The 15,203-nt window shown below is 33.1% G+C and overlaps 2 protein-coding genes across 4 annotated transcripts in view; one reads left to right on the top strand and one right to left on the bottom strand.

Moving 5' to 3' along the window:
* The window catches only part of LOC107644307 (midasin-like protein), a 43,147-nt gene extending 36,941 nt beyond the window's left edge, over positions 1–6,206 (top strand). The window contains exons 66-77 of the mRNA XM_016348146.3: positions 479–700; positions 780–938; positions 1,539–1,763; positions 1,845–2,153; positions 2,229–2,375; positions 2,686–2,892; positions 2,994–4,709; positions 4,811–5,092; positions 5,215–5,394; positions 5,508–5,606; positions 5,691–5,816; positions 5,952–6,206. Of these exons, the coding sequence (XP_016203632.1) occupies positions 479–700; positions 780–938; positions 1,539–1,763; positions 1,845–2,153; positions 2,229–2,375; positions 2,686–2,892; positions 2,994–4,709; positions 4,811–5,092; positions 5,215–5,394; positions 5,508–5,606; positions 5,691–5,816; positions 5,952–5,981 (3,702 nt within the window). The 3' untranslated portion in view covers positions 5,982–6,206. The remainder of the gene's footprint in view (positions 1–478; positions 701–779; positions 939–1,538; positions 1,764–1,844; positions 2,154–2,228; positions 2,376–2,685; positions 2,893–2,993; positions 4,710–4,810; positions 5,093–5,214; positions 5,395–5,507; positions 5,607–5,690; positions 5,817–5,951) is intronic.
* Positions 6,207–7,371: 1,165 nt separating this feature from the next.
* LOC107644306 (DNA ligase (DUF1666)) lies at positions 7,372–11,297 on the bottom strand. Of its 3 annotated transcripts, none has more exons than XM_016348143.3 (6): positions 11,049–11,297; positions 10,549–10,976; positions 10,049–10,450; positions 9,227–9,613; positions 8,585–8,799; positions 7,372–8,129 (listed from the first exon to the last, which is right to left on the bottom strand). In XM_016348143.3, exons 1-6 carry the CDS (start codon positions 11,195–11,197, stop codon positions 7,875–7,877), a joined length of 1,836 nt encoding a protein of 611 aa, XP_016203629.1. In that variant the 5' UTR covers positions 11,198–11,297; the 3' UTR covers positions 7,372–7,874. The 3 variants fall into 3 exon arrangements, with proteins under 3 accessions (XP_016203629.1, XP_088342281.1, XP_016203630.1); XM_088486155.1 differs by having other exon boundaries at positions 8,585–8,793; positions 11,049–11,269; XM_016348144.3 differs by having other exon boundaries at positions 7,413–8,129; positions 10,049–10,447; positions 11,049–11,269.
* Positions 11,298–15,203: the final 3,906 nt, after the last annotated feature.

Below are 15,203 nucleotides of genomic sequence, written 5' to 3'. Positions count from 1 at the left end.
CAAGTATACTTTATATTTCTAAAGTTTTTCAAAAATACCCCTAATATTTAATTTTATTTCTAACACTTGAAATAAGTTTCAAGTTTACCTTTTTGTTGAATTTTTTGATGGTCAAAGTCGAAGTTTCAATACACCATAGTCGTCATCCTCAACTTCTCTCTCATCTTCCTTATCTCCGGCCAGCAGCCAACCCCACCTCCATCAGCATCATCATCTCTTCATCATCATCATCTTCATCTTCGTCCACCCCACACTCACCCACACCCACACCCACTGTCAACACCACCTCCATTTCCTTACCCTCAACCTCAACCTAACCACTACCTCCACTTCCTCAACCTCAACCTCAACTGAACCATACTGTGTAATGACAACTGAACTATTTAATATTAGTGACCCACTCTGTCATCGCTGTCAAGCTTATGAATACTTTTACCATTGCCATTTTATATGTCTAAGGTGTGAATGATTTCTGCAGGTTGATAGGTCCAATTCTTTCCTCAATCAGCTCATTGGAATACAAAAGAATCAACTGGCTGCTGCCAGTGATTTTGGCAAGCAATTGAAATGTTTAAGAGAATGTGTTTATACTCTGGCAAATTTGTTTAAAGTTTCCTTGGATGCTGATAACAGTACTGTTGATATGTGTTCTATTATTCCAAATCAGTTTGCCACTTATAAATGCCTGTGGCAACAAAAAGTAAGTGTCCTCATTTCTTCTTTATTTTGATATTTCTTATTGACTGCAGTGCTTCTGATGTTCTTTTCTCTTCCTGCAGCAATTATTTGATAGTCTATGTGCTGTGTCACATGAGCAAATGCTTTTGTTGAGGACATTAGAACATAGCCATTTACGCACTTGTGAAAGAGCATGTTCTTCAGCCAGTCAGATGATTGCTTATATTGACGAATTTTTACCGTCGTTCTTCAAATCAAAGGTTCTGCTGATGATTTTGTTTCTAAATTGCATTGAATTTGTGCTAGTTTCTATTTCATTGCATTTATGTAAACGTGTTACAGACCTACCCTTATGTTAATAAACTGGATATATACACATACCAAGTTAGAGTGAGGAAGAATAGGGGGACAGCTGAGGATACACCAGGGAGATTGGGCATGGGGATTGGGTTAATCTAGTAGGTCCTGTTATTTTAACTAACTTGCTGACTCGGCTACTAGGATTTGTGTGAGAGGCCATGTGCGTGTGTGATGCTGTGTAAGTGCGTGGGAGGGTTATTATTTGAAGGGGGCTAAGGGTGTTAATGTGGTAGGGAATCATTTGCCTAGGCATTGGAGAGTAGGGGCTGCTTAGTGCCCCCTCCCCCCTCCCTCCTCCTCCTCCTCCTCCTCCTCCCCCCCCCCCCCCCCCCCTCCTCCTCCTCCTCCTCCCAGAAGTTGATTTCGTTGATTCTCTGTAAATTATTTTTTCTTCCTAAGAATATTATATTGATTATTGATATCAGTCTTGAGGTTGTGAATCATGCAAAGTTCTTTATTAATCATTCCTATTTCTTGGTATATATCAAAACGTAATACAGGAATCATTGGATCGTTACCTGATTGGGGGGACGAAAGCTGTCACTGCATTGACTTCAACCACACATATTTGCATTGTTACACAAGATATGGAGCAGCTGTTAACCGAAAATTTCAAGGCTTTAAATGTGTTCAACTCACGTCTTCTAGAACTGTGGGAGCATGATCCTGATAGGTGCAAAGTCAAAGAAATTTTGATTCATCAATTTCAAGAAATAATTGAGAAGGTACATGATCTGTTCGTATAACCTTTTCGAAACCTGATTATTTGATTGGGAAACTCAGTTGAAAAATCATTTACTTCTCAGGCAAAATTAATTGAGGAAGAGTTAACCATTGCGAAAATGGAAAGTTCCATTCCTGTAGAGTCATCTGCTAAACACAGCTCTGATGGAAAAAGCTGTGAAGAGCTCAATGCTGACTTCGATCAGGCCCTTGCGTCTACATATAAACATATTGCAACTGTTTTCCAGAATTTATGTTTGTCTAGCAACATCCCTACTGTTGAAGAGTCCTTGGTAAATCTTGGCACGGGGGAATTGCTATTTCAGTCATTTGTTGCAAATCTCAGCTTGGACATGCTCTGTGATGAGATTTTCAAAACAGTTGCTTTTGGGGTAAGTTTGGTTTTGTCTCGGTACTGTTTCTTGCTAGATAAATCAATCAATGATGGGTTTTCTGTGTCTCTGTAGGAGAAGTTGGTCAATCATGCTGACAATAAAGTTAACAGCTATTCTTGCAAAGTAGGAGCCAGCTTTAGAGATCTACATATGCTCATGGACCTATTGCTGAATTTCAGTAAAGAGCTCATGGAAAATTTCTTAGACATGCACAGATCTGTAAGCTTAATTATCTCTTATCTCATCTTATGTATAAGCATACAGTTTTTTTTATCTCTTTATCTCATTTTTTTTTGTTTTTTCATTCCAGAGCTTATTTTTAATACTGTGTTTTTATAGTTGCCATATTCTGTTATAATGATTGATTATAGAAAATCTCATCTTCTGATGTACTGATAATTGTTTTCAGAGTGTTTTTTTGTGTGTGTGTTGTTTTTTTTTTTGGGGGGGGGGGGTATAAATTGTCATCAATTCACTGTCATTTTCCCAGTGCCGAATTTGATAATTTGATTGGAATGCCAACTTGTAGGTTTCAGTTACAACTCATGTGATTGCAACTATTTTAGCGTCTTTGTTTTCGGAAGGTTTTGGAGTTTCTAATGAAAACCGGGATGAAGATGGTAACCTCAAATCATCTGAAGATGCTAATGGAACTGGCATGGGGGAGGGTGTAGGACTGAATGATGTCAGTGATCAGATTAATGACGAAGACCAGCTGCTGGGATCCCGTGACCAGGTTAGCAACCTCAAACCTGCTTATTTTGTAAGTTTTGATGAGGTTTTCTGGTTGGACTTGGAATTTTAAACTATATTTCTTGTTTATATTGGATGGTGCAGCAAAATGAAAAATTAAATGACTCCAAGGATGTCCCTAGTAGCAATAATTCTGGTATCGAGATGGAACAGGATTTTACAGCTGATGCAGTAAGCCTAAGTGAGGACTCAGGGGATGATGAAGATATTGATGGTGAGAATGATGAACTTGAATCTGAAATGGGGCCAACTGGGCCAGATAGTGAAGCAGTTGATGAGAAATTCTGGGATAAGAATGAAGATGAAACTCCGAATGATTCAAATGAAAAATATGAATCTGGACCTTCAGTTAGGGATCAAGATGGAAGCACTAAAGAGATGAGAGCTAAGGATGATGCCACAGATGAAACTGGCAATGGTAATTATGACGAAGGCAATGCTCAGAATGATGAAACTGCGAGCCAAGATGAAACTGGGGATGGAGACAATGTAGAAGAGTTGAATATGGACAAGGAAACAGCATATTCTGAATCTACTGGGTTGATGCCTGATGAGTTAAATCAAACTTCTGACATGGATGAGGATTTGGATATGGGGGAAGATGCAGAACCCATGGAAGAGGGAGATCCTGAAGGACAAGGTGAGTTAGCTGAGAATGAAATGCAAGAAGGGGACCAGGGGGAAGAGACAGGCCCCCCTGATGAAATTATGGAAGAAGTTCATACTGAAGTTGATGCAACCACAGAAAAGGAAGATGTTGGACAGGGCCAAAAGAATGCCGAGATGGATCTCATGGATCCTAAGAAAGATACATCTGAATCTTCTGGTATGGTAAACGATCAAATTTTCACTGCTAAATCGTCATCACAGTCTAATGTTGATCGGCAGACTTCCAGTTCTGAAAATATAACAGCAGAACCTGAATTTTCAAATAGCCAACATAATATTGATAATCCTGCTCTCTTGGGAGGCTTTCCTTCTAATAGTATGTCTGAGATGGATATTAAGATGTCAGATTCATCAAATACTGGAGGAATCAATGAAAATCGATCTGAATCCCATCTTCCGCAGAATGAGCATTCATTTATTCAGGAAAATCAACCTAATCCTTATCGAAGTGTAGGGGATGCACTTGAGCACTGGAAGGAAAGGGTTAGGGTGTCTGGTGATCTTCAGGAAAATAACATGGAGCAGCATGGTGAAATGGACGATGATAATGCAGATGAATATGGCTATGTTTCAGAATTTGAAAAGGGGACAGATCAGGCTTTGGGGCCTGCATCAATGGAGCAGGTTGACAAAAATGTTAATGGTGACACCGATAAAGAATGTCTTGCTGGAGAAAAAGATGCAGCTATGCAGATTGAGAAGAAAAAATCAGAAATAAATTCTCTGAGTAACTCCTTGTCTTTCCCCAAAACTGAAAAAAGGGAGCAAATTAATATGCCGGACATCGAGAAGGCGCCAGATGAGGGGTCATATAAACCTGTTACCGGTCAACGTATTGATCTTGAAAATCGCTCTGAAGATTTGGTTTCTTTCCAGAAATCATACTTAAGCGAAAACACAGAAAAATTAGGACAACTTTCTGTGCATGACAATGACTTGGGCAAAGGTCAAGATGCTTCTGATGATCCTAGTTGTGAGCGCGATGCAGCTGCTCTTTGGAGGAGATACGAGGTTAGCACAACAAAATTGTCTATGGAGTTAGCTGAACAATTGCGCCTTGTAATGGAACCAACTGTAGCCAACAAGCTGCAAGGGGATTATAGAACTGGCAAAAGGATAAATATGAAAAAGGTAAATGCTAATATTCTTATGAATAACATTTTATCTGCATTTTGGTGAACTTACTATTGACTCTTTTTTCATCACTTTCAATAAAAAAAAAAAAAAATCAGGTGATTCAATTCATAGCAAGTTACTATACTAAAGATAAAATATGGATGAGGCTGACCAGACCCAACAAGCGTGACTACCAAGTAGTAATTGCTGTTGATGATTCACTCAGTATGTCGGAGAGTAGTAGTGGTGATGTTGCTATCGAAGCTTTGGTCACGGTATGCCGTGCCATTTCTCAACTCGAATTGGGGAGCTTTGCTGTTGCAAGCTTTGGAACCAAAGGAAACATAAAGTTACTACATGACTTTGACAGGTCATTTTCTGTGGAGGCTGGGATAAAGGTTAGTTGGATCAACATAAAGCTTGGTTCTCTCTTTAGTTGACGTACTCTCTTAGTTGACGTACTCGAATTGTATATTCATGAAAACCGATCTAACTGTCGATTTGAACTACTGATGAGCAGATGGTCTCTAATTTGACATTCAAGCAAGAGAATACTATAGTTGATGAACCAGTTCTTGATCTGTTAAAGTATTTGACCAACAAATTAGATTCTGCGGTTGTACAAGCGCGCCTTCCATCCGGTCATAACCCTCTACAGCAACTTGTATTAATAATTTCAGATGGTATTTTTCATGAAAAGGTATCTGATCACATATCAAGGGAGTTTTTTTTTTTTTTTTTTTTTTTTTTTGTATTTTTTTTCATAACGCTTAATTTCTTTGCTGACTGGTCTACAATATTTGATGTCTCCAGGAGAGGTTGAGGCGACGTGTTAGAGATTTATTGACTAGTAATCGATTGGTTATGTTTTTGGTTCTGGATAAATCTGAGAAGTCAATTATGGATCTCATGGTATCTTCTCTTTTTGCGCAACTTACATATTTCATGAGAGCACATCACACTTTCCCCTGATCTTGACCTCGTCGAGTTTTGCAGGAAGCATCTTTTGAGGACGGAACACCAAGGTTTTCCAAGTACATGGATTCTTTTCCGTTTCCCTACTATGTCGTTCTGAGGAACATTGAAGCACTGCCAAGAACTCTTGCAGACCTACTTAGACAGGTAAATGACCCTGCCTTTCCTTTTGGGAGAAAAAGGAAAAATTTTTTAAATTATTTGTGAAAATGTAAATGGTTCTGTATGTTTAAAGTTTGCAATGCTTTCTTCTGTTAATTTTTTTTATTGGGGTGATTTCAGTGGCTGGAGCTTATGCAGCATTTGAATTGATGCAGTTATTCAGAGTGCAAGTTCTCTTATAGAAACATTTCTAGATTTTTTTTTTCTCAATTTTGTATAGTAGGCGAAAGAAAATTGTATAGTGCTACAATTTTATATATGCAAGTTTCTAGTCTTTCAACAACAAAATAATGTATGCAAGTTTCTCAATTGAAACTTGAATGAATTGTTTCAGTGGATATTTATTTTATCAGAAATACTACAATAGTTTCTACAGAGAACTACATAAAAAACAGAGATTAGGAATTGTTGGAATACAGTGGCATGTAATCAAATAAACCAAGGGATGATGATATATTTTAATTTGGATTAAAACACAGAATATTTTAGCCATATAATTCGTGGAAATTGGGAAGAATGTAACCCCTTTGAATCCTCAAAATTAAGCTGACATCAAAATTGTTCACCAAAATCGAAGCCTCAAAACACATGAACCTATGTTCACGTTACCTAGTCTTCATAAACAAACTCATAATTGAAAGCCAAAATAAATCACCTTCCCATGAACAAGTATGTTAAATAGTCTAACTTAAAATGATGTAGTCTTGTAATGAAATTTAATTACATGCATCGACATTTAGAACCTTTTCCGCTACTTAACTTGGAACGTCATTAAATTCAATTATACTCGCGGAAAGTATGAAGAGTTACATGAACAAGAATGGTACAAATTTACTATATCCTATTCAATCATCATATTTTTCTTGCGAAAAATTATGTCAAGGAATAATTTGTCTAGTATTCTAAAATATTAAGAATTAATTTGACAATTTCTTTTTATCAAAATATAATTTATTCGATATAAAAATCATTAAAGATCAATTTGGAATATGACACTTGTCTTATGATATGAGGATTGAGTAAGTACGATGAAAAAGGAAACAAAAATTCAGATAATTGAAATATCTATAGCACAAGTGCACAACTATATAATATTATTATACTAGGAAGTATGACTTCTCATTCTATGTAAAAAAAAGTATGACTTTTCATAAAGCAATTAGGTTTGCTCAAATTCTCACAAGGAAATCATAAGTCCCTCGGTTAATTTTATGAAAGAAAATAGTACAATGCATGGTAAGTTGGTAGCCCAAGGAAGAAAACCCTTTTAAAGGTTGAACTATTCCATTTTATTTTATTTATTCATTTTGCAATTTCACCAAACTTGGTGGGGTTTCCTACTTTCATTCCACTATTATTCTAAAAGAAGATAAAATAAACCCATTACTATTATTCTAAAAGAAGATAAAATAAGCCTACCATATTAGTCCATTACTTTAGTGTATCATGTGATTTTACTTTTTTTTTTTTTTCTGTTAAAGTCATGCTCATATATTCTTCTTTATGATTCATCTCAAATCCCTTGTTGTAGCAGATATACTCTCTAATAAAAAAGCTAATAAAGCAAAACTAAAGCTACACTTGTCTTTATCTCTTCATGTTCTTTTTCTTTGTCCTCTGCTCTTTCACTTTCAACATTCAACCCACTAACACAAATGCAACCCAACATTTTTCTATCATACATGTTAATTGTATTTATTTTTGCCTCGTATATCAATTCAATACACTTTATTCTTTTATAACGTATAACTGATCTGATCGTAAAAGAATATGTATGGACTTGATATACAAGACAAAATAAGTACACAAAATATTTCTTTCGATTTTAGGCTCCAAAATCCATGCCACCCCCACATGTTTCAAACACTTTGGTTAGTAGGGTCACATTTTCTTTAAACCATATATTACACCAAAGTGTGTGCTATGAATATTCCTTTTTGTGCAGTCTCAAACTCCCATGCACATTCATGATCCATGATCCATGTCATCACGCATCATGCATTCTTGGTGTTTGTGTTTTTGCCTCTGTGGAGTGGGGTCATATCAATGTGAAGAAGAAGGAGGGAAGAAAAGTGGGGTGGAATCTCTTTGGAGCTTGCCATCCATGACCTTCACTTTGCTCATCTTTTCTTCACACCAATGCAACTGTTCTTCACTCAACTCACTCATTCTCAACACCCTTGACACCACTTTCAGGTCTATCAGAGCCATTACAATCTCCATCTCTTCTTCCACTTTCAGCTTCTTCCTCCTCAAACACTTGCCGGAACGCCGAAGGTCCTTAACCTTAATCTTCTTCTGCATATACATTTAATCACGTAATGAGTTTTGTTAATGAAGTAAGTCTTTCAAATGACTATGTTAGGAAGACAATAATCTAAACTTACTCTTAACTAACATCTATAATTTCATATATATATAACATTGATAAATATATACTTATTACTTTTAGTGTTACTCAATTATTCCAACAATAATTACAAAATATAAAACAAGATAAGCGATAATTAAAAAGGCAAAATAAGGTAATTTTAGACCGTTTTGTACTGATTTTTATTGTCTCCCAAACATTTTGTTCTTTTAGAATAGTGACTTTTGAAGCTTTTATTGTACTTTATGCATTGAAAACTTAAGAAGCCAATGAGAAAGTAATTTAGAATTTAATAGCTAAAGTGTTTTATAGCTAAAATATTATGGAATGATATGGAAAGCACTGAAGCTAATGAGAAATTAGTTTAGAATTCGGTACTTGCTTTATGGTTAACTTTCTTGATAAGGCGGAGTAGTGTTGGATCAACCAAGGCCCTTTTGTTTCTCCTAAAGTAGGATGCTAGAATTTGACATGGTCTTTCTTTATCAGCTTTCAGGAAACTCATGAATGTTTTGATCCCATCTTCCATTATCACAAGAAATGAAGCTGAAGATATTCTTGTGTCTAAGCCATCTTCCTTCTGATCATCATCTGATTCTTTAATACAAATAATAAGAACAAAACTCAGTTATTATTAATCAGTATTCAATAATAGTGTGTATAATTGGATTATGTACACTCAATTTCTCATGTACCATGTTGCATGACAAGTTATTTTTATGATGGTTAGAAAGATAAAGGTAATTTACAAAAGTGGAAGTTGACAAATAATTATATGACATAAATCAAAGCAAGAGAAATTACTTACTTTCATAACATACCATAGGTATCCTATGTATATCAATTTTGAAAAATGTTATTTTTGCTATAAATCTTTCAACTTCCAATTTTAATGAAATATTTTACTATTTTTGCCTTCTACACTGAGTTAATGTATATTTCTTCAAAATTAATTAAGTACATATCGATTTAAAGGACGAAACAAAATAAGTATACAAAATATTTCTTAACGAAGCTATCATACCTCGATATTCGGGCACTAGAAGCAATTTAGGAGCCATGAGCCTGACTCTAGCATAAATCTCAGGCCTCCTTCCATGTTCATAAGGCTCATTCTCAACATATCTCTGTAACAAAACTTGAAACTGTTGGAACTGCTGTGCAATAGTGGCTGGACAACCAGGATCAGCAAGGTCAACCCTTGAAGCTCTTTTTGACTGAAACTTCTTGTAGTTCCAATTAAGTGCTTCCCAAGTTATGCAGATTTGTGCCACATATGCTGCTTCTAGTTCATTGTATGGGTTATGGTGGATATTATTATCACCTTCTAGTTTCTTATTTGCAGTTGAAAACTTGTACACAATTCTCTCTGAAATTGACCTTGGAGCCACCTTAATGGATCTTAAAGACTCTGATTAAATTGAATTGTTACTATGTAACTAAAAAGATTAATACATTAGTATAATTTAAAGGACAAATTACACTCTCCTCTTCTGAGATTTAGTGAAGATAAATGTAATTAGTCCTTATCTAAACTTGCACCAAAGGTTTTAAACAGCTGCAATCTCAATCTAAACCAATGGCGTTTTTTTTTTTACCAAAGTGTCACTTTTTCCGTATCTTATTACTAAAAATCCACCCTTTTTAAACTGAGAGCAACGTTAGTTACATGACCAACAAATATTATTAAAAATGAAATAACAAAGGTAAGAGTAACATCTGAGTACTTAGTTGTAAAAGATGGAATTTTGATAATAAATTTCGAAAAAGGTGACATTGGTAAAAAAAAAAAAAATTATGGGGTAGCCAGAATTAAACAAGGAACAAGGAGAGAGAGGTAATTTACCAGTTTCTTGAAGTTTCTGTGCACTAATCCTGTGAAGGAATGACATTTCCTCATCATATTTTTGAAAAAGAGTGTAAGATTCCCACTTGGGGCAGCTTCTCCTTGATGATGAAGAAAAAGGGTCTTCAGTTCCACAACAAGAATCTTTGATGGAACTCCTCCATTCAGAGGAGCTCTTAGAAGTGGAGCCTACAGTGCAAGAATCTCCAAATATTTCCTCATCATATTTATTATTATGATCCTTTTCCTCACCAATAAGTTTCTTATTATTAGTACTGTCCAATTGTGTAATAGTAGGACCAGCATGCACATAGAAGAATCTCTTCTCATCATCCCTTGTGATCTTGTTTGAATCTTGCACCTTCTTATTCTTGACAAGTCCAACACCAACTTCATCATCTTCTGCATAAAGTAGAATCAAGAACTATGTTGTGCATGTGAATAATAATGATGTAACAAACTAAACTATATAGTCTTATAGCTATGATGTGAGATGTTACCATCACAGTTTTTGTCTCTATCCAATATGTCACTTTTTGTCACTATCTCAACTGGGACAGAATCTGGAACAGAATCAGCATCTCTTGCTGGAAACAATTCTTTTTCTTCTTCTTCTTCTTCAGTTTCTACTACTACTTCTGGTTCCTCACTTCCAAAATCTGAAACCACTGGTGACTTGTGAACTGAAAAGGTTTCTTCTGAATCATCTTCTTCAATGAAGCTCTCTTGGGGGGTGATGAATTCTTCATGAGAGAGATTCTGATTATGTTTAAGAAACAAAAGGGTTTCTCCTCCACCAATGATATCTGCTACTATATGATCTCTCTCCATAGAATAATCCTCATCATCATTATTATTATTATTATAACTTTCTTGAATCTCTTCATCTTCATCATATTCAGAAGACACATATTCATACTGCTGATCCCTGCAACATAACAAACAAACAATAAGAAACCAAAACCAAAAACAATTATGTTAACCAAGCATGTTCTATTACCTTTGGAAAATGGAGTAGCTTCCAATGAAGTTGATGAAGTTGAGAAGCAAAATAGAAGAAGAGAAGAGAAAGATGAAGAGAAGCTGAAAAGAGCTTGAGACATTGTAGAAGAGTCTAACAAGAGCTTCTTCTTTAGAACATGGTGGCATTTTCTTTCTGTCAATTGCTCCAAAGGGACTTCACCACTAAGCAAAGTTAAAAAAAATATAAAGTGGCCTTAGTTGCTTTGCTTTTCTAACATGCATATCCAAAAAACATTCTAGACAAAAATCTCTTATTTATATATTGCAAATTGTTTTTGTTTAGTTTCATGAACAAGGGCAAATCTGTCATTTGGACTCAGCAGGATATCCTCCAAGATTGAATAATTGTGCCTTCTTTCTCAACATCTTAAAAGTATATACTTAAAATGTAGAGTTTAGAAGAACATTCTCTTGTGTAATCACTATCTATATTTTAGTATGAATTTGACTAATTAAATTTAAGGTTTAATTATTCTGTCGGTTCCTATAATTTTATCGGATTTTCAATTAGATCCTTATACTTTTTTTCTTTTCGGTTGAGTCTTTATATCATATCAGATTTTGTAACTAAGTCCCTACCGTGACAAAAACGTTGAAATTAACAAAATATTCTACTAAGCTATACAGAATATTCAGTCGAGTGTTAGGTATATTCGTTTTGTTTAACAGAATATTCCGTTAATTTCAATGTTTTTGTCACGGCAGGGACTTAATTACAAAATCTGATATAGTATAGAAACTCAATTAAAAAGAAAAAAAAAGTATAAAGACCTCATGGAAAATTCGGTGAAACTATAGAAACCGAAAAAGTAATTAAACCTAAATTTTTTTTGGACAGAATAATTAAACCTAAATTTAAAATAGTTTTAGTTTTTTTTTGGTCTAGAATCTAAAATTATAAAGGAAATAGATTTGTTTATTATTTGATTAATTATGTACTAATTAAAAGACATATTGTGGAATTATTATTTTTTTTTATTTTTTTTCCCTCATAAATTTGGATTATGCAAATGAACCATGATACTTTCCCAATATAGGATATATGTAAATACAGAATGACCACATATTTACATTTATAACTATATAAGCAATATTATCAAATTTTATAATAATATAATCAAATTTAATTTATATTTATAATCCAATTTTATAAACAATATAATCAAATAATTACAACATTTATAATCAAGATATAAATAATATGCAAAAATACAATGATATCTAATTTTATTATTCATAAAAAGTTTGACTATATTGTTGTGAAAAAGGTTTTATACTCTTACTATTCTGTTCCGATAATTTTAATTTTTATTATTTAGCTAAAAAAATACGTAAAATAATTAAATATACATAAATACATACCGTTTAATTTAATAACTAATTTCTTAACATTTTTCTAATCCAAATTTTGCCAAACAAAAGAAAAAGGGTGTCTCATGCATGCCTTGATTGGTAATTAAATAACATCTTGGTCGGATGAGGTGCGATCTTAATTCATTTAATTTCACTTACAATGGATCAGGACAATATAGTTTTCATCTTATCTTAAATACTAATAATAATAAATAATAATAAAAAAGAACCCTAGCTAAGGGAATAATTTCTACTATACTTTTCATCAAAAGTTTGTAAATCTTGTTTTCTAATGTGTATGTATGTAATGTGGAAAAATGGAAAATGAGATGGTGTAAAACAAGATGCTTTTATTTTTCCCAATATATCAAACAATGTGAAGTGAAGTATACAAAAAAAAAAAAAAAAAAAAGAGACCAAAACCAAGCCACACGCATAGGTAGACATTAGACAATGATATGAACTTCACTTTATAAAAAGAATTATATAATTATTATTTCAGGAAAAGTAAGTTGATTGAAAGATATAAATTTATTATCAGCATGCACGTATAGTGTGTATTAAGGTTTAACCTACCAAATTATTAAATATTAATGATTAATGGCTTTTGCTTCTGGCCCTAAACACTGAAAACGTGGAAGAATTTTCTCTCTTTAATGAAGTGTTTTAGTGTATTCTTCACCTACCTAATAATAAGGAATAAAATTGCTTTTAAAAAAGATCTTAATTGAAAATGCTTTTAGGAATTCCTCTAATCTTTATAATCTATCTTTGACTTTGACTTGCCACTAAAATTGCAGAGATTAGGAGTGTGCATAGCCCGGTCCGGTCCGAAGACTCGGCTCGGTCTCGAACACTTTAGGAGCTAATTTAATGTGATTTTATCGGGTTTAGGGCTGAGTATGGGTCTTAAAAGTAGACCCGGTCATTATTTCGGGTCGGGTTCGGACCATAGTTCGGGTCACCCGAAATCGGCCCGTGGCCCGGTCATCATACACAATTAATATTTTGTGTTATTAGTGATGGATGATGGCTATTATTATGTGAAATTTAAGTATTATAAACCTTAATATTTTGTGTTATTAGTCATTATATATAAGACTATAAGTTAATGTTTTATGTTTTAAATGCATAAGACTTTAGACTAATGCATAATCTTGTGTTATTTGTATTGATTTAAATATTTGGTGTTATTAGGTAATATTAGTATTGATTATGGTTATACTTTAATTTTAGAGAAGAGATAGTTCTTATTATATTTTTCTAAGTGAATTTTATCATGTCAAATAATGGTTGGAGTCTTAGAAATTTGGATATTTTTACATGCTAACTTACAAGAAGGTATCAAGGTAATATAATGTTAACGGCCCGGTTTTCACCCGATTTTTACCCGGTATAATCGTGGCCCGAAAGTGTATATGTTTCATCGGATCTAACAAATAGGCCTGGTATATATTTCGAGTCGGGTCTGGATCACATCAAACCCGATTTCACCCGACTCATGCACACCCCTAGCAAATATTACAATACATATGTTTTAATTTGTCCTGGCAAAATTAGTGATGAATATTATTACAAGAGTTTTTTTATTCTAAATCAGTGAAAATTTAGATAATTAATAGTTTTTTTAGTCAATATATAATTAATAGAAAAGATAGAGAACATATTTAGTTAAGTGATGATTTCTTTGCTTATTTCCTTTTTATATATAAGAATTGTTTTGAGACTATCAAAATTTTGTTTTTTTTTTTTTTTTTTTTTTGAAACCTTAACAAATATATCTTTCACTTATTTAGTAGAATTATTCACATTTTAATTAAAAAATTCTATATGCACATTAAAAATTAGTTATTAAATTAACTATTATATATTTAAATATATACGATATTTAATTTATTTAAAATATATATTTTATATTTTAACATATATTTATATGTATGATTAATTTAATAACTGATTTTTTGTTTACGTAGTATGATTATTTTAATTATTATGATATTATTGCAATGTTATATTTAGTATTTATTTTATGAAATTTGGCCGACTTTTTAGTTGTTCAATGTAAGTTATGTATATGATCACATTATATTGTAATGAAAAAGTTGCAATTAAAACAAACCTCTTTGGCATCACCACACGGATTCAATCATTTCCTAATTATTTTATGAGTCGGCAAAGAGGAACAAATAATAAATTAAACTTGAAAGAAACCTATAATAATAAAGGACAAAGGAAAAGGAAATAATGCACAAATATAATTAGAGAAAGATTGGATTCATGTGAAGGAATTGAATGTTATGCTCCTTGTCAATTAATAAGCTTCTTGAATCTTATAAACGGTTGTATTCCGGGGAGGAAAAGAAGAAGAATTTTTTAATGTAATTTTCATGCGTGTACCATGGTGTAATTTTCATATGTTATATTAATAAAAATAATTAATTATTTAATTTTTAAACTCATTATTAAAAAATTATCTAAATATATGAATTTGATTAAATTATTATTCTTTTTCCAAAATCATTCAAAAGTCAAAATAAATTTTGAAGTATAGTAATAGTACAAAAGGGGGTACCCGTACCATTGTGGTTGCATAAAAGAAAAAAGGCCCAATATAAAAGTTAAATATTACATTGGGGAAATGATGGGCTCATGGCTGAAACTTAAATCTGACCCAATATATAGATATGGTGGCAATTTTCACTTCAATTAAATTCCAAGACCCACACACATTTTTCAAAAGATAAAACAAAGCTATACATTAATAACATGCTTGAATATA

The sequence above is a fragment of the Arachis ipaensis genome, chromosome B5, assembly GCF_059453495.1.
Source record: "Arachis ipaensis isolate K30076 ecotype BB chromosome B5, ASM5945349v1, whole genome shotgun sequence".
NCBI lineage: Eukaryota > Viridiplantae > Streptophyta > Magnoliopsida > Fabales > Fabaceae > Arachis > Arachis ipaensis.
Note: the sequence above shows the minus strand (reverse complement) of the source record. Positions and strands in the feature narration are given on the sequence as shown.

Bases quoted from the DNA above. Each gene is read 5' to 3' on its own strand.
- LOC107644306 (XM_016348143.3), bottom strand. From the start codon at position 11,197: ATGCCACCATGTTCTAAAGAAGAAGCTCTTGTTAGACTCTTCTACAAT. The intron at 10,977-11,048 runs GTAATAGAACAT...GTTATGTTGCAG, and splicing joins AGCTACTCCATTTTCCAAAG to GGATCAGCAGTATGAATATG. The intron at 8,130-8,584 runs GCAAGTACCGAA...ATGTATATGCAG, and splicing joins TCAAGAAAGTTAACCATAAA to AAGAAGATTAAGGTTAAGGA.